Raw genomic sequence first — 18,322 nt, 5'->3', positions numbered from 1 at the left:
CAGGTGAGAAAGAGGGCATGGCCTGATGGCAGGGGAGAGGGGAACATTACTTTTATACCCCAGAGGAGGCCCACAGTGTCACAGACATCTTTTATGAAAAATCCTTTCCTTGGGATTTTTTCCTCCTGAGAAGCTGAGAGCCTTAGGAACAAAATGTAAACAATGGTTATCTGCTGCTGTGGAATGCAACAGGTGGGTCTGTGATTGGTCTCATGTGGTTGTTTCTAATCAATGGCCAATCAGAGTCAGCTGGCTCGGACTCTCTGTCTGAGACACAAGCCTTTGTTATCATTCTTTCTTTTTCTATTCTTTTCTAGCCTTCTGATGAAATCCTTTCTTCTATTCTTGTAGTATTGTTTTAATATAATACATATCATAAAATAATAAATCAAGCCTTCTGAAACATGGAGTCAGATCCTCGTCTCTTCCCTCATCCTTGGACCCCTGTGAACACGGTCACACACAAGCAATGGGATATAAGTGGGGAGGGGCAGGGGGAAGGACTGACCAGGGAAGAAAGAGACCACCAGGGCTAACACTTGGGGGGGAAAAAAGAGGAAGACCATGAAGTCATAGGATACAAATCACGTGAACAGTGCAAATTACCAAAACACCCAGTGCAAACAACTAAATAACTATTTAGTGCAATACAACACCTCATGGCTTATTCTAGAGAAAGGCAAATGTAACTCTACAATATAAGATATTCTACTTTTGCTCTTAGTATTTAAGCCCATACCATTGGGTTTAAATCTTAGGTTTATGCAGCTCTGGTGGAATTTGTCTGTGGATAACACATATATTCTCAGTCTGATGATCTGTCTTTAGGAATTAATTACATGTATATATTTTAATACATATAATAATGTATATATATTATTACATGTAATACATGTATATATTTAAATGCATTGTATATATTTTAATAAGCCAACAGCAGATAGCATTTTCTATGAAAGCAAAAATGACAGAAGGAACCCAAAGCCTTACCTGCAAGGGTCTGGTCCCACTTGCTGATGCTGTTGGACTCAGCACTGAGCCCCTCAATGTATTTCAGGTAGGCTTCAGAATGGAGGAGCCTCTGTGTCTTTGGTGGAGGGGACACGAACATGGGGGTGCTGGGCTGCTGCATGACGGGCTGGCTGGCGGGGCTCTGCCCGGGGTACGGCGGCGGCGCTTGCTGGCCTGGCGGGCCCAGGATCCCGATCTGAAAGGGAAACCAGCCAGGGGTCACACCCAGGGGCACTGCAGGGGACACCCCAGCCTCGGGGCAGCCTCCTGCAATGGAGTTTCCACTGAGGTTATGTGCAAAAGCCTGAGGAAATTTCCCTGGAGATGCATGGAGAAAGGAAGTGCAAACCAACCATTCATACTCATCAGATATTGTTCATATTTCTGATTTATGTAAATATACACTTGTTTGTAGCCATGATATTTTCTGAAAAATCCTTTCCTTAGGATTTTTTCTCCTGAGAAGCCGAGAGGCCCCAGGAACAAAATGTAAACATTGATTATCTGCTGCTGTGGAATGCAACAGGTGGATCTGTGATTGGTCTCATGTAGTTGTTTCTAATTAATGGCCAATCACAATCCAGCTGTCCAGACTGTCTCAGTCAGTCACAAGCCTTTGTTATCATTCTTTCTTTTCCTATTCTTTTCTAGCCTTCTGATGAAATCCTTTCTTCTATTCTTTTAGTACAGTTTTAACATAATACATATCATAAAATAATAAATCAAGCCTTCTGAAACATGGAGTCAGATCCTCGTCTCTTCCCTCATCCTAAGACCCCTGTGAAAACCATCACACTTGTTATCATCACCATATCTTTTCTAACCTTAATTACACCTTTTATCTCCTTTTTGTTTCATTTCTTCTCCAATTTGATCTGAAATACTGTGGTCTGTGAAGTGCAAAATTTGACTCTAAAACATCTAATCCAAACTGATATGGATCCTTCGACAACTGGGTTACTCAGCAGAATCTCCGTCAGGCAGAAATTTCAGGCAGGAAAATTCCCAGTCATACAGAGGAATTCCCACCACTGTGATTAACCAGCAGCACTGAGAACTCTTAGGACAGACATCCTGTGGTCTGGAATAACTCAATGTCATGACATGAATTTCTGGTACTCACAGAATCACAGAATGGTTTGAGTTGAAAGAAGCCTTAAGGCTCATCCTATTCCATCCCCCGCCATGTGCAGAGACACCTTCCACTAGACCAGGTCACTCCAAGCCCCATCCAACCTGGCCTTGAACTACTCCAGGTGTGGGGCAGCCACAGCTTCTCTGGGCACTCTGTGTCAGTGCTTCTGAATAAATAACTTCCCAGCATCTAACCCAAACATCTCCTCTTGTAGTTTAAAACTCTTCCCCTGTCTCCGACCACTATCTGCCCATGCATAGCCACTCTCTCTCCTTTTCTTTACAAATGATGCAAAAATTTGGTCAGTAAAATTTGGAATGTTCTGAACAGTAAATCTGCAATAATCACTGAGAAGATCACAGTTATCCAGTTACCAAATCACAGTTTGGATAATCACAGTTACCCAAACTCATAAATTCTGAACTGTCAATGAACATTTGCTTCATCAGTTTGTGAAATGTGAATATTTTTTACCTATTCATCAAGAGCTGATAAAATGGGCAGTGTCCTCTCTGTGTCACAAAGCATGCAAAACCTAAATTATCAGCAGCTTCACACTATGCTGAAATGCCTCAGTTTAGTAGAAAACTAAGACAAAACACTGCCTTGTTTATACTGAACTTACCTCACTGGACCAACCACCTGAGTGTAACAACAATTCACCATCAAATACAGACATACACTCTGAGTGTGAGCTATTAACTGGCTCTAAACACATCAGAACATTTCATTTCTGTTCTCCCTGGGAAAGTCTATATGCATCCCTACATGTCTGAACTGGGATGTTGCTCGAATGCCAATTCTGAGCCTTAGAGCCTCATAAATAATGCAAAAATGACTCACCTGCTGTCCAAAAGGACTTGCTCCTGGTGCTGGAGTGCCTACCATAGGGGACACATTTTGGCCTATAACACCTATATTCCAAAATATAAAATAATTAGTCTTACTTCAGAGCAGTGACAAATACCTCTTTGGTCTTCAATAGCAAGAATTTATACTTTGATATCACTGCTCACAGTTATTTTAAGTAGATGTACAACATTCAAATATACCCCTCACCCCCAATAAAAATTTCACAAGTTTCTGAATGAAAAAAAAAGCCAACATGACAACTACCAAACACTGATATGTGGCCTGTTGAATTATTTTAGTTAGAGCAATGCACACTGAATAGGTTTTGCTTTTCAGGTGTTTTTCATGTTAATTTGTGATTGCCTGACTGCATCTTTTCATTTATAATATACACCTTTGGCTTGACAGGATCTTCCTGAAGTCCTTTTCTTTAAGAAAGGAAATGCTGATCTGCTTTAGCAACACTTAACATTTCCTTGTGTTCAGTTTTGTAAAATGTGTTCACAGCAGGAAGAAATTCAAGCCTTTGCAAAAATTCTGTTAGATCTCACTAATACAAAATGCAACTTGCAGGTTAAGCTGCAACAGCCTTAAATACAGAACAATGAATATTTGAAATCAATGCCAAAAAATAAAAGCTGTTTTTCTCAAGCATATTGGGACTTCTCCCTCCTGCACAACTGTGTCAGTCTTCCATACAAAAATATACAGATCTAAATAAGAGTCATGCAGTTCCTGGCATTTGACACACAGATGTTTGAAAGTTATGTGTGCTGCTGCTTTCCTTTCTGTTTGTGCCACTTCTCATGCTCATTCATTCGAAAAGCTGCAGACTAACTGTGCTCTTTCTGAGGTTTAATTTCCATGAATTAAATGCATGATTTCTCTATCAGTGATCAAAGGATGTGCCACTGAGTTTCACTCACTAAAGCATTTTTCAAATGCACTTTGCGTTTGATCACAGCTCCCATTTTAAATGTATCTGTACCAACAGTATGTCAGAAGTTGGGAAAAACATTGGCAACACAAGCTTTGGAATTGTTTATGGGGAAGGAAGGGCTCTGGAGGAGGGCAGCCTCCCCTTCCCAGCATCAGAGCACAGCTTCACCCTCCGCCTGCTGTGCCCAGCTCAGCACCACTTCACTCCCAGACATTGTTTCTTTGCTAATCCACATCCTGTCAGTTTTCCACACAAACATCCAGCCCACGGCAGCGGGAACAGCCCCTCAGAGGGATGCAGTGTCCTGGATTCACCTCCCACACGTTTGGCTGCTGTGTGCTGATGTCCCTGCACAGCTGCTGTGCTGCTCCCTCTAGGTGCCATGGCAGGGAATCCACAGCCCAGCCAAGCTGCAGGGTAGTGCTGATGGACTTCAGAAACACCAGGCAAGCAAACAAAACCTCCCCAACTCACATCATTTATGTACAGATAAAATTCTTAACAGAGCTTCTGATAAACACAGTTGCAAGGTGGTAGGGAGAGGCAAATGAGACCATTTTGTCCACAGCTTGTTCACTGCTGAACAGAGGGATGGCACATCTTTTTCACAGGCACACGAGTTATCAGAGGTAAAAAATGGATCAGCAGGAAATAGGATCAGAGGGCAGATGAATGTTTTTCCCCTTAATTGGGACACATTAATGGCATTAACATTGGCAAAATATTTGTTTCATTTAAGCCTCACTTTTCATCAAAAGTGTGGTAAAAATATAGCAAATGCAGTAGAAATGCTCTCAAAAATCAATTCAAAATTTTGCCAGAGAAAATACTGAATTCACCTTGTCCCCACATGTTTCCAGTCACTGTTCTATCACAAGCTTTAATCTGAACACTGTTTTACAGTAACACATCACTGCCCCAGTGGCCAAGGAGTCCTACATGACCAGGCTCATTTCAGTGTAGTCTGACATTAACACACTGAAAAAGACTGGTAAGGAAAGAGAACAATAAATTTCATTTATAAGCCCACTTCAAATAAGAAAAGGATGAGTGCAGAGACACTGCTCAAATGACATAAGGATATGAACAGGCTGATTTCACCTTTTCACACTTCTGATAAACTCAAGTACAATCACCAAGGCTTTTTTGGCTGGAACAAAACTCCTGCTGGAGCAGCACCAGTTTCTCCAGTACCCTCTCCCTGAGGGCTTACTGGGCATGCTGCAGTGTCAGTGTTTTGCACACCCCTCACATTCAGCAGTGCTGCTGCTCACAAACAAAGGCACAACCAGAACAAGCTGCAGAGAACTCCTGTAAGAATGGGTCACACCAAGTACATGACAATGAAATAAAGAGGGAATGAGGATGAGGCTCTTACCGGGTGCTGGGATGCCTGGGATGCCTGGCATACCTGGCGGGAGTTGGTGGGGTGGGGGCACCCCTGGGTGAAGTGGCTGCATGCTGCCCATGCTAACAATGCCATCAACTGGGCCCTGCAAAGGTGGCAGCACCGGTGGATAGCCACTTATCATGCCTTGAAGGACACAACAAATTTCAAACATGCATCAATAACATGCAATATGGTCTACACAGTATGCACAGACATGCACTATCCACACACGCACACACAAAAAAAAAGCACCTTTAGTACAGCAAGACAGTACTACAATTAGTATCTTGCAAAAAAAAACAAAATCCAAACCAACAAAAAGTAAAAATAAATATGAAACACTATCCTTTTGATGAATTAGTATTTAGTGTATTTGTAATGTTTCTCACAGGGCAATAAATGTTGAATACTCAGATATGTTAACACAAGGAATAAATTCAGCCACAATTAAATGTTACTAATGCAAGCAGTTTTAATATAGCTTAAAGCTCTGCCATCTGCATACAGATTATAAACAGAACACTGCCTGGCCAGCCCCATGGCCAGCCCTGCTCTGTGGGCTACTTCAGAGGTCACAAAAATCAAACCCCAGACATTTTCCTGCAGTACACATGCAAAACTGATGCACAAAAGCCCTACAACATTCACATACTTGAAACTAATGGCAATGATGGGTGATTTTTATTAAACCATCTCCAGAATGAACTAAGGCAGTAACACAAATTTTAAACTTGGGTGTAAAGTGCTGGGCTGCAGTAACTTACACTCATGGCATTAGACTGAAGTGAAAGGACTTAAAAGGAGCACCTGCAGTCCCTCACAGAATTCCACTGTCCATGTCTGCAATGTGTCTTTAGAGGAAAATCAGTGACACTGCAAACACTGTATTGTGCTGCTGCTCAAAAATTTTGTTTTCTTCATGTAAGGAAGGAAATTGAGAGCTTTCTCTGGCTTTGGCTCAGATTTTCTGCTATCCATGTAGTGAACCTACACAGTATAACTGCACTATGCTTGTTAGGCCCTGGAATGTTTAATTTAAATGGATGCATTGCTAGGTAAGCAAGGAAAGGGGTTGGAAGGACAATGAAAAGATGACAGAGGACAGAAGCAGGTCTAGAGAGATGAGGGAAGTTAGAAATGCAGATTTGCTGGGGATTCCACAGTCTGCTCTAAGAAACCACTGAGTCTTTGCCACATTCCCCATAAATCATAGAAGGAACTTTCAAAACAGAGATTTCTGGAATGAGACTGGGCAAAAACTCTCATCAGTTCTAATTGAGAACAAAGCTGTAACAAGCTCAGGGTCTAAATAGGAGGAGCAGCTACAAAATAAAAGCCAAACCTGTCACTTCCTCAGAAGTGAGAACTCTCTAATCCCAAAAACTTTACATGGAGAAAACAACAAGAAAATAAAGAACTAATCTCCCTCAAGCCTTCATTTTCCATAGGGCACCTAGACTGACATGTGAAATATGCTGTAGGTACCTGTTTCAAATATCTGGAACCTTATCTGTACCTCTTTATTACAGGGAAATCCATATTTCTAGTGGAGAAAGGAAAAGAAGAAACACAACAAAAGTCTCCTTGGCATGAGGAGCTTTCACACTGCAGCTACTGCCTGGGACCTCCAGTGCACCTGAGCTGCTGACACATCTTCAGAGCAGTTAATGCACTTCTGAAGCTTTAAAATAACCAAACAAAAAACTTTCCAAGGAATCAAACCCATATTTATCAATCATGGAAACTGAGTTCTACATTTCCAATTAAAATACTCAACAACCGGCTAATAAAGGTGCCATCAAACCTCCATGAGAAGTCATCTCTTGTAGCTCATTCCAAGTAAGAGCAGCCATTTTTTACCCCATGTATAAATTGCAAACTTTTACTTTAACCTACCAAACATGGCCAAACTATTTCCAGCTCCCACAACTGTAATTTAGGATGTCTTTGAAACTACTTGTTCTCCTGTTTTTTACTATAGCAATATAAGATTAAGTAAACTTTTGCAATAACTTAATGTAGAAGACACCAAAGTGCTGCACACTAAGAGAAACACACTTCAGAAGGCTTCCAGATTCCCTGGCCCCATGGGCCATAAAGAAGTTCTGTGATGGAGAAGCTCTCTGAACTAGCAATCCAAGGATGGAGGAGGATGTGAAAGAGGTCCAAACAGAACAAGATACTTCCAAGTAGGACTTGCGAAAACCAAAAGATGAAAGATTGTGTTTTTCTAATGGGCCACAGAAGTAGAAGGAGTTCAAAAGGATCTGCTCCATCATCTATTTTAAGAAGTATTTCCCAAAGCCAAAGTGAAGAGTCTTGAGTGTTGATCTGCTCAAATAAGACAATGGCCTGAAACAGAGTTTTGCTGCCACAGGAAATAAGGTAGCATGTGTAGTTGGCAGAATGCACATTTTTGGGGAAGTTTTAAGGAAGTGTTAACAGCAAGTATTACCTTCCATCAACAGCTGCCTCCAAAAACTGGAAAAGTGACTCAGTGCCAAAAAACCCAAGAACCAAACCAAGAAAACACAACCACAAGAGGATGGTATTTCTACATATTCTAGATTGAAGTAAATTATTCACAAAAGAGATCAGCACTGGGAAACTCTTTTTTCCCCCCTCCTTTTTCTTAATATATGCACAGATAAGTGTACACACACACACAAACATACACCAACTGCAAACAGTTCAGAGGGAAATTACCATGAACAGAGTGAAAAAAAGCCAAAAGAAAAATGCAACTCAGTGTAAATAAATGCTTTATAACCTGGAGATCATGAACCAACTAAGGAATGTGCCTTCAGTTAAACATCCATGCAGCCTATTTACTGAAAGGGGATTTAGAGATTGTGATGAAAAATGCTTCAGGCTGTCAGCTTGAAATAAGGCCATAGCCTGTGAGATGAGAAAGAAAAAGAAAAATGACAAAAGAATAAATGGAATATAATTGGAATGTCTTAAGGGAAAGTTAAAAAGACCCCAAAACTCAAACCCAGAACCCTCCAAATTCTCATTTTTATCTACTCGACACTATTTTGACCTTGACTGAAGCAATTTAATTCTTATTTTAATTAGAAACTGGGGAAGGAAAACAACCTATCAGGTCACACCTAATTAATTTTCTCACCCATGTATGGCTGATTTCCATACAAGAATCTTCAGTGGACTACATTGTCTTCAGATCTGATCCTGAAAATACTTACTCCGAGCATACTCCCTATGAAATCAAGCCGGATTACAACTGGTAAGGAGCTCAACACCCAGCAACAGGGACCTCGTGGAAGAGTTCTCCAAGCTCAGTTCTATTCTGAAAAATAACCTGATAAAACCAGCAATGTTGTCATTTTGTCTTTGTTTCTGCAACGGCTCTAGATCCTGGTCTGCTCTGCTTACCAGTGCCTAAGAGGCAATTCTACAAAGCTTTTGCTTGGATTTAAAATCTAGACTCTGTTGGCCTCTCACCTCCCTGATAATTAAGCCCCCAACAATTTCCCTCCTGCTTTAGCACTGCCATAGATGCTGCATGCACTAAAAGACTATGTAGCTGCTGGCCTCCTGCCACAGCAGGGCTGAAGGTGAACTCTGCAAGGCAGAGTGAATAAACACGACTGCACACTACCAGAACAGGAGCACTGCACGAGGAGGACCCTGCTTCCCTGGACACCAGGCCACTGCTGCACTAGGCACGTTCATCATGAAGAAGGACTGAAGAGTTTGAGCTTTTGCTTCCAACGTGACCCAAGAGAGTGTTTGTTCAGAGTTATGAAGGGGGGTTGATAAAGTGGATGAGGAAAAAATGGTCATAGCTCCTACGTTTTACCTGCAACGGGTGTCAACTGCTGATTGAGCATTCCCATTGGTGTTGGTGGCGGCACCACCCCCATAAGAGCCCCGACAGGAGTGCCTGCCCGGGGGGAGGAATTCTGCTGCTGTGCTGCTCGCTCTCTCTCCTGCTGCTCAGCAACTTTAGCTGCCCGCTCTGTAAAAGTATTTTAGATTTTCAGTTCTGTTTTGTAACCCAGACTTTCAAAATATTATCTGTTCATTAAAAAGGACTAGTCAGACACTGGCATAGTTTAGTCAAATATAAAGTAGAACAGATGAATCTTTTTTATACAGCATATGATTTGATTTCATGTGGCTGCAGCTAAGACTTTTAGAGAACCTTTCATGAAAAATATTCCACAAAGTTTTATCTCTTTCTAAAAAAATAAATAATTAAAATAAATAACAAAATAAAATTTTTAAAAAATTAAAAGAACAAATTTGATGATAATAACACCAGTGTTACCAACATGAAGCAGCAGTCCAGCACTAGGCTCGGTCCGCACTAGGACGTGGCAAAACATTCCCTGTTTTGACACCACTGGCTCAGCCAAACCAGCTGCAGCCAAGGCCAGCAGCTCTTGGGTGGATCCTCTACCAGCTGCTGTGGGGACTGAAGCCCCATGTCTGCCAGGTGTGCCCTAAAGAATGCTGCAAAGAGCAGACGGCAGTGCCAGCTGGTGGCACGGTCATTTCTGGGCTCCCCGTGTATATTACTACTGATGCAGCTGAAGAGTGGTGGCAAAATAGGGGAGCACTTGTAAAGTTTCCCTAGTGCAGATTGGTCCTTAGCTTTTGGAACATAACAAGCAGCAGTTTGATAAACCAAAAATATTTTTCTCTGCCTCCTTCTGTCATTTCCCCGTTTGGTCCCCTATGAGTTATTTTTTTTCTGAAGATGTCTAACTCACATTGTGCTGCTCACTGGAGGTCATGTGTGTCCTTTGTACGATGAATCTGGTCATTATCTCAATCAAGTCTCTCACTGTGACTGCAAGAACAAAAGATCTACTGCAGGGTAATCTGACCAGAGGACAATTTAATATTAAGGGAAGGGCAAAGGGTCATGGGAAGAAGAAAGAAAAAAAAAACAAAACCCAAGCAAACAAAAAAGGAGAAATACTGAATGCCCACTCCAGGTGCTTTGGGGGCATTCAAGTTCCTGCTTTGTTTATTCTGAACATTGTGTCTGACTGGCACAATGAGGAACAAGGAAGAATAAATGGATGCAGAATACATCTCCAGCAATTTTTAACAACAGTGAATGCAGGGCCATGAGTTCTCTCTTGCAGCTGGTGAAAGATGGAAACTGCACTAAACCAGCAATCAAGGTCCTCTGTCAAATGAAGGCTAAGAAGAAGCTTATCAAGAGATTAAGTTATGCATCCTGCCAGTGTTACGCGCCTCCTCTAGGACATTGAACATCTACCACACTTTTGATTCCTCTAGAACCTGTTTGTGCAGCTTCTAGCACTACTTCCATACACTCAAAGACCAGTTTCATTCCAAAGGCATTTCCTTCCTTCTTCCCACTTCTGCAATTTCAGGCAGTGATGACGACGCAGAGGAACTCCTACATTTATACAGGCAACTCAGATGCAGTTGAGCACAAAATACACAAGATATTTAAAGGCAGATCCTGAAGTAAAAAAAATGAGAAAATCCTCTCCAGAGCACAGCAAGCACTTTGGGAAAAGATGAAGTAGTTGTTCTGACTCTCACCTACTTTTGGCCAGCTAAAAAAACAAAAAATGGTCAGACAAAAGCAAAAGAGACATTCTGATGAATGAGAAATTACTGCTAAGTGTTCAGCTTTATCAGACTTCAGAGTGCTGAGGTTTGAAGAAGGACTTGATGTAGGACAGTACTCAAGTTTTACCTAGCCCCTTTCCATGCCCTGACTGCCACAGAAGTAACAAATGGAATAACACTGCCAAAGGGAACTGGAGGAGATATCTGAAAGTTCAGCCTAAAGCATTCACCCTAAAACTCAATAATAAACCCAAATCACATAGGCCAGGACTTGAGATCATTCAAACATTTCCATCACATCTCAAGAGACAGGGAAGAGACTTTATGCTTTGAACAGAGCTTTTCCTTACAACAGGCCTTTCCTTCAATCCCTTTTATTTTACTTTATTTAGCCAAGCAGGCACTTCCAACACAGCCTCCTCTCTACTCAACTATTGCTAAAAAAACAACTAACACCCTGAACATAAACCAAACAAAATTTTCAGTGGGTCAAAATGGATCTAAAATGTAAACTACTTCTCACCAGAAAATGGCAGCACCCTTTTTTCACTAAGATGTCAAACCATGCCCACTCCCTGCTCCCTGGTTCACATCCACACCAGGGAACACATGAATTCTAATTCACCACAGTGGAAGGAGTGGAGTTTCTCTCCTTTCACACATGGTAAGCAAACACAGTTTGGACACTTTTTTACCCCATCCCAACCCCTTAAAACCAAGCAAAAGTAAGTCTAGTTCAGGTCAGACACCAAGCCAGGGAAACTGCAGCTCAAACCCCAAAAGCTTTGGAAAAATTGAGTAGAGAAGGAAGATTCAAATGGAAGCACACAGACAATCATTAACACGGTGGACAAACAGAGCCCTCCTGCAGAAGTGCAGGACTTCAAGCTGCTCTAAGCAAGAAAGCAGTGACATGCCAGCCATCCTCCTGCTGAAGGATGAGGCGGTAAGGAGGCATCTGCCAATAAAAAGATCACACATGCACCTAGAAGGGTGTAAAAGGAAACAACTACAGAACAAAGTAAAGCCCCAGCAGTGTCACAAAGAAAGAGCGTTACCATTTCCCTTCTCAGCATCTGCAAAGCAAACTGGCACAGAGCAAAGGGTGCTGTGCTTCCCTCCAGAGCTGCAAAGAGGTGCTACTGAAAATCAGAAAGGACTGAGGTGGCTGAGAGTGGACAGTGACAGCATGCAAGCTTCCAGCCTCAAGATCAAAGCTGCCTTTAAGTTATGAGTGTGCAGAAAACCTATCAAATCTCATTTCCAAAGTTAGAACTGAATTGGGCCATAACTTTCCCAGGTGTTGAAATGTTCCTATCCAAAGGAGCATTTATTTAAAATAAAGTTGCATCAATACAGTAGTTAATAGTGTTGACATGCTATTAACTAGAGAAGTAATTATGGATGTCAAACCCATGTTTTTGGCTTGGGTAAGGGCTGGCTGTTAAAGATCAGCTGTATTTTATTTCAATCAAATAAAAGTTAAAACACAGTGACTGTTTATCAGGAGGAGGGAAGGAATGGAAGGAAAGGAGGGAGGGAAGAAAAGGAGGAAGGCAAAGAAAGGAAAGGAGGGAAGGAACTGAGGAAAAGAAGGGAGGAAAGGGGAGAAAGATAGGTCTAATGTATCTCATGATTATGAAATATTCCTAGGCCTACTTCAGGATACAAAATCTCTCAAAAAATGAGTTACAACAGTTGATTAATACTGTATTGAACAATAGGTCATATTTACACTACAGTACACAGCCTCTTAGGACTCTAAGTACTGTTAATAATGAACTTTCCCCCACTCCCCTGTAAGCCTTTCTTACCTGCTGCTACAGCTCTCAAGAGCTTCTTGTCCAAAATACCCCTCAGTCCTTCTTTAAGGAAACATTGACAAAATATTTTTCCAACTGACTTCTAGCCCAGGAGCTCCATACCCCTTTACTTCTAATTGGACTTTGTTCATTTGGTTATTTGTGGCAATGACATTTAAATTATCAGTTGTGCTCTACATAACTGAAACATGCTCTTTGCTCCTCTTCAGTCATCTCTCAGTATGAACTCCTCTTTAAGGTACATCCAGAACACAAACATAAATATTTTCTTTTATTAAACCTGTCATCTGAACAACAGAAAGTGTTGAGAAAGAAAAAAGGCAGAAAAGAGTTCAGCATCTCAGTTTTTACTTACCTTCATATTCTGCTTTCTTGTTTGCTTCCAAGTTTCTCCACTCAGTTCCTACAAGTCTGCTGAGCTCTCCAAAGGAGTAGTCTGGGTGCTGAGCTTTAATCACAGCTCTCATCTCGCTGCTAAACAAGATGTACCCACTCATGTTGATCTTCCTTTTTGATCCCTCCTTCTTGGTGCTGCCCTTAACAGACTTGGGAGTGGACTGTGAGAAAAAGCAGTTATGACCACAAGTGTACAAAAGAGAAGGCCAGAAGAGAACAAAAGGAATTGTGTCATGTCACAGAATTTGTCCATTGAGCTGTCAAGAGATGTTGCCAACACGAGTTGAGTAAAATAGTTTATTTGCCACCTCACATTTTAGGAAAATGCTTCTCCACTTCCTCTTTGCCTTTAAAATCTCTACTCTCCTTCATTCCACCTTCTAAATGTTATTTTGCCTGCCAGACCTTCCTTTCTCTCCAGTGTTCACTTCTCATTACATAAGTAGCTGTTTGCCCCTGAAAAACCAAAGCCCAGTTTTGCTGATCACCATTTACCTGCACCACAGATTCCCATCATGTTCTTATGTTGATGAGCAACAGAAATTCTGCTCCTTTGCTTTTTCTACTACGGATGCCCCCAGTGAGAGCTCCTTGATGTGTTCAGCCACCAAAAAATGAACCTATTCTGACATGTCTATACTGAGATACCACAGCTGGAGCCCCTTTTTGAAGGCCCTTCCACCTATCTTTGTCACAGGAGACCATAATTGATCCATACTCTGACCAGTATGGATCCATAAAGACCCATAAAGGTATCACCACATCAAAACCCTCTGAAGGCCTTTCTCATACCCTAAACATTACAAATCTGTCACATCTTGAAAAGTGCCATTGTTTCCAAGTACCTGGTGGAGGGTAAAAAGGAAACAAAAATACATTCAACTGTTTCCTTCCTCTCCTGAAATTCTGACTATGTTACTGACTTCCTCCTACTTGCTGCTTTGACCCCACAGTTCAACACTCTCCTCTCAGCTAAAAACAAAGCTTTAGTAACACCAAGATGCTTAAAAAGTCTTGATTATCAATTTAAACAAGATTAACTGATGCCCATTTAAATGTAATTCCAAACTTCACTGTACTAACTTGCAATCCACCCTTGAAGTTTTCATTATGAACATAAAGACTGGGGGAAGTGAAGAAAACTCCACACAGAGTTTGGGGTGATACACAGGGCAGATACAATTCCATCCTGGCTTCTTGGGCAAGCCCCAGAGGCAGATGGAGAGTTCTCAAACCAAAGAGGGAAATCTAATTATACTTTTGGCCTCTGATACATCTGCAAATAGAGAGCTACAAGTTTACCAGCTGCTCTTGCCTATATAGTTCTTGCAACAGTTTTGATAACAGTAACCTAATCAAAAAGCCTTCCCATCAGTTTGGAAGGGCAAACAGGACTGGAGAATAAGAATTCCAAATTTGGTTCTTGCATTCTCTGTTCTTTTCCACCTCCCATCCACACATTTCTAAAAGAACAGTCTTCTCCATTGGGGCCAGATAACTCTGTATTTACTTTCAGAATTGTTAAAAGAAGAAACCAACCAGGACCCCCTTTCATGCCTTTTCTCAGTCATTGCTGAAGAAACAATGAAGCTGCACATCTTTTTTTCAAGTACTTGGACTTGATTCACAGCAAACTGCAGCAGGAAAGCATCACCCACCTATCTGCCAAGCCCCACAATACCACACAGTCACTTGTCTTGTCTCCTCTTAGGTGTTTCAAGAGCTGCTTTGTTGGCAGAAGAAAAAAAAAGTTTAAAAGTTCTGGAGTTTAATAGCTGTTAGATAAAATTCCACTTCTACTGGAAGACTCTTCAAGAATTTTCAAGCTGCTCATAAAATTCAGCATGTTAAACAAGAGCAGTGAGCAACCTTGCAAGGGAAAATGCATTTGGTGGTTGCCCACATGGCAAAACATGACACTCAAATCAGGGAAAAGCTTTCAATTTCAGCAACTCTTTCACAACATCCAAAGACATTTCTACCCTGGGGTAAACTCCTTTCAATGTAATGCAGCAGAAATCCACACTGCTGGTCACAAAAGAGTCTGGAACTCCCTCCTGTTCCCAGCAGATCCTTCCCGTTGCCTCTTTAAGACTTGGCATTAGCTTGGATGTGGGAGTATGGAGACACAGATAAAGGGCTTAATCCAGTAGCAAACAAACCTTTTTGGTTAGTCGAATTTCCAGCTAAAGCAGTTCCTCACTCTGCTTCCACACTCAGTTACACAAATTCTAGGCCATGTGTAAGAAAGTTTGTATTTGAATTTTATGTAAAGACCTGATACTTCTGAACAAGTGTCACAGAAAACCCCATTATTAGAAACAATACTAAGACATAAAAATGTACCCTGGGTTTTCCTCAGCTGAATGATCTCCTTTAAAAATATTTTAATGGAATAAAACACTATCACTTGGATATCATTTGCACGTCAACATTGTTTTGTGCCATTTACTCCATGCACTTGTTAACTTCAGTATAAATATTTCTTTTGTATATAAATTGTTACTTTCTTCATTTGGATTGGGAAAAGAATGTGGACTATGAAGGTTTAAGGGTTCCTGAAGCAAAGTCCTTACCTGGGGTGGAGTATAAGGCATTATATCCAAATCACTGGCTAAGGGGGCCTGAAGCTGAGGCATGGAAGGTGTTTCAGTCATGTCACCTTCCTCTTCTCCCATCTCCTCCATGTCCTCATCACCTCCTTCCAACTCAGCAAACTTTGCCTCCAGCTGCTGAATCTTCTTTTCCAGGAGAGGAGATGGCTCTTTCTGAGGAACTATGGGTTTTCTGGAAGGTGGAGGAGGAAGACAAAAAGCAGCTGAGAATAGACTTATACCTTACAGGAGAACTTGTTTTTGAAGAGAAAAATCAACTTTTCTTAATTTCTGAGTGAACAGTATAGAAACAATGGTGACTTGAGATGTGCCTATGCTTCCTTTGAGAACCACTTTTGTGTCTATGGCCAGTGTTCATTTCAGTCACTTGTCAAAAGGATTTTTTATGAGTTAGAAGGGGATTTCAGTATAAGTACTTAATTGTCTTCTACTGTAGAAATTAACACCACAGCTTCCTTAGATTTCACATTTTACTTAAGTTAGAACTTAATACTCTTATTTTATTAATATGAATGTTCACTGAAAGATTCTCCTTACTCATGAGGACTCAAGTATTTTCACAATATCCAAGAGAATGTACCAATCTGATAAAGTAATGACTTTTCTTGAAGTCAGAGGAAGAAAAAGAAAATACTTATTGGTATTAAGACCATAAAAAGACTGATGCTATCTGCATTTCTTCCCAAGAGTGTGGTTATCTGAAATTACACCTCTGAGTTCTATGGATGTCCTGGGTCAAGCTGGGATGGGGTTAATTCCCTGCACAGCAGCTGAGAGGTGCCTTGTTTTGGATCTGTGAGACAACAGGGTGGATAACACATCCTGCTTAGTTAGTGCTGAACAGATCAGCCTCAAGGCCCTTCCTTTTCCCCACTCTGTGCCCCAGCAGGCTGGGGCTGGGCAGTGATTTGGGAGAGGAGACAACCAGGACAGCTAAGCCAAATCAACCAAGGGGATATTCCATACTCTGACACTGTGCTCAGCAATAAAATATGGGGAGAAGGAGAGGACAGGGTACATTCAGGGTTATGGCAGGTGTCTTTCCCATCACAGGTGCCAAGGCCCTGCTTTCCAGGAAACAGCTAAACATCTGCCTGCTGATGAAAAGTAGGGAATTCATTCCTTATCTTGCTCTGTTTGTGCATGTAGCTTTGCTCCACTTTTCCAACTGTTTTTAATTTGAGCCAGGAGTTTTTCTTCCTTCTGCCCTTCAGATTCTCTCCCCTGTTCCAGACCAAGAGGCTGGGTGGGGGCTTAGCTGCCAGTCCATTACAATCCAGAAGAGTGTTCCCTGATTCCCCTCACATTTTTACCTAAAATAGTATATTTCATCATCTACAACTTTCGCAGACAGTGAAAACCTCTTCAAGCCCTTGAATTTCTTCATTTGTTTGTCGCTTTCGTTGTAGCGGCTCTCGCAAAGAAAAACATCGTTTTCGGAGATTTCTGTTGGTCTGCACGAGAGGAAGTCTTTGAATGACAGAACGACACATTTTCCTGCAGAAATGAAAGAGCTGGGTAAGAAGGCAGCCACACTTGCAGATTTTCTTTTAGAAGTGTGGAAAGTCCATTTTTTTGCCTGTCTCGTAAGTCTGGAAGATTGCTGGCATTTGGCGCAACTACAGGAAAATACATCAATTGATATTCCAGTCAAATAATGCCACTCACAAGAAACCTACAGCAACTTAATGCAGCCTTTGGATTGCTTTTGAGATCTAGAGAACCCACAAAACCACAAGCCCCCATGATTACTGTCAGTTACCATATTTATCTCAGCATCATAACTCCAAAACAAAGTACATAGCCATCATCTTCTGCGGCAAATAAAACTTCAACCTCCAACTCCTCCTTTCAACTTTGCAGGTAATATGTACTGGAGTAATTACATTAATATGCAAGAATAATGGAGTTTTCTGTTCTCTGGCTGCAATGTTCACTTTCATATCATACATGTAATTCCCTTATTGTAAAAAAGCTTCCTTATAGTGAATTCTCATCACAGATCCTACAGGCAGGAATGCATATTAGAAGTTCACTGAATAGTATCCCCTCCCTCCCTCAATGAAAAAGACATACTTGGAATCAAGCCTACACATAGCCTTCAATCACTTCAGACTGGGTAGGAAAAGAAGATGTCCATCAGATTAAAGTTAATAATTACCCAAAATGCAAGTCATGGGACAGGTCTCCTCCAAGTTACTCAAAAACACCTCCTTCTTGTAGAACATTTTAGTTGGCTCATGCTCAGTTTCTTCAGGGTGTATAAAAATTGGACCAAAGAAATAAGCGGCTCCATCTCGCACCCACATCTTCTCAATTCTGCAAAGAAACCAACCCAGCAACACAAATGAAAGGCCATTTCTCCCAGATGAGGCAGCAGGATGTTCAGGAAGACCATCAGTGGAAGATGAACACAGAACAGCCAATTCCAACTGTACAACCAGACCAGGTTTTTATCAGGCAGCTAAAATTCCACCTCCATCTATCACTCACATTTTTTCCCACCTTCTTTTAATCTTTTACAACCAGCCCCTCTTTTATCCAAGTTATTTTTACAGCTGTAAACTGCAAACAAGAAGC

At 41.3% G+C, this 18,322-nt stretch overlaps 1 protein-coding gene across 9 annotated transcripts in view; it reads right to left on the bottom strand.

The window, feature by feature from the left end:
- The window catches only part of PBRM1 (polybromo 1), a 57,572-nt gene that overhangs the window by 3,299 nt on the left and 35,951 nt on the right, over positions 1-18,322 (bottom strand). For 4 of the 9 annotated variants that reach the window (XM_036390888.2, XM_036390886.2, XM_036390890.2 and 1 more), the window contains 7 exons: positions 17,904-18,061; positions 17,056-17,239; positions 15,704-15,914; positions 13,087-13,288; positions 5,317-5,472; positions 2,990-3,060; positions 991-1,207 (listed from right to left, as the gene is read on the bottom strand). In XM_036390888.2, the coding sequence (XP_036246781.1) occupies positions 991-1,207; positions 2,990-3,060; positions 5,317-5,472; positions 13,087-13,288; positions 15,704-15,914; positions 17,056-17,239; positions 17,904-18,061 (1,199 nt within the window). Of the gene's footprint in view, positions 1-990; positions 1,208-2,989; positions 3,061-5,316; positions 5,473-9,151; positions 9,311-13,086; positions 13,289-15,703; positions 15,915-17,055; positions 17,240-17,903; positions 18,062-18,322 lie in introns of all 9 variants that reach the window. The other 5 variants (XM_054515984.1, XM_036390891.2, XM_036390894.2 and 2 more) reach the window with 2 other exon arrangements.

This window comes from Molothrus ater, chromosome 11, assembly GCF_012460135.2.
Source record: "Molothrus ater isolate BHLD 08-10-18 breed brown headed cowbird chromosome 11, BPBGC_Mater_1.1, whole genome shotgun sequence".
Taxonomy (NCBI): Eukaryota; Metazoa; Chordata; class Aves; order Passeriformes; family Icteridae; genus Molothrus; species Molothrus ater.
This window is presented reverse-complemented; position numbering and strand designations above follow the sequence as displayed.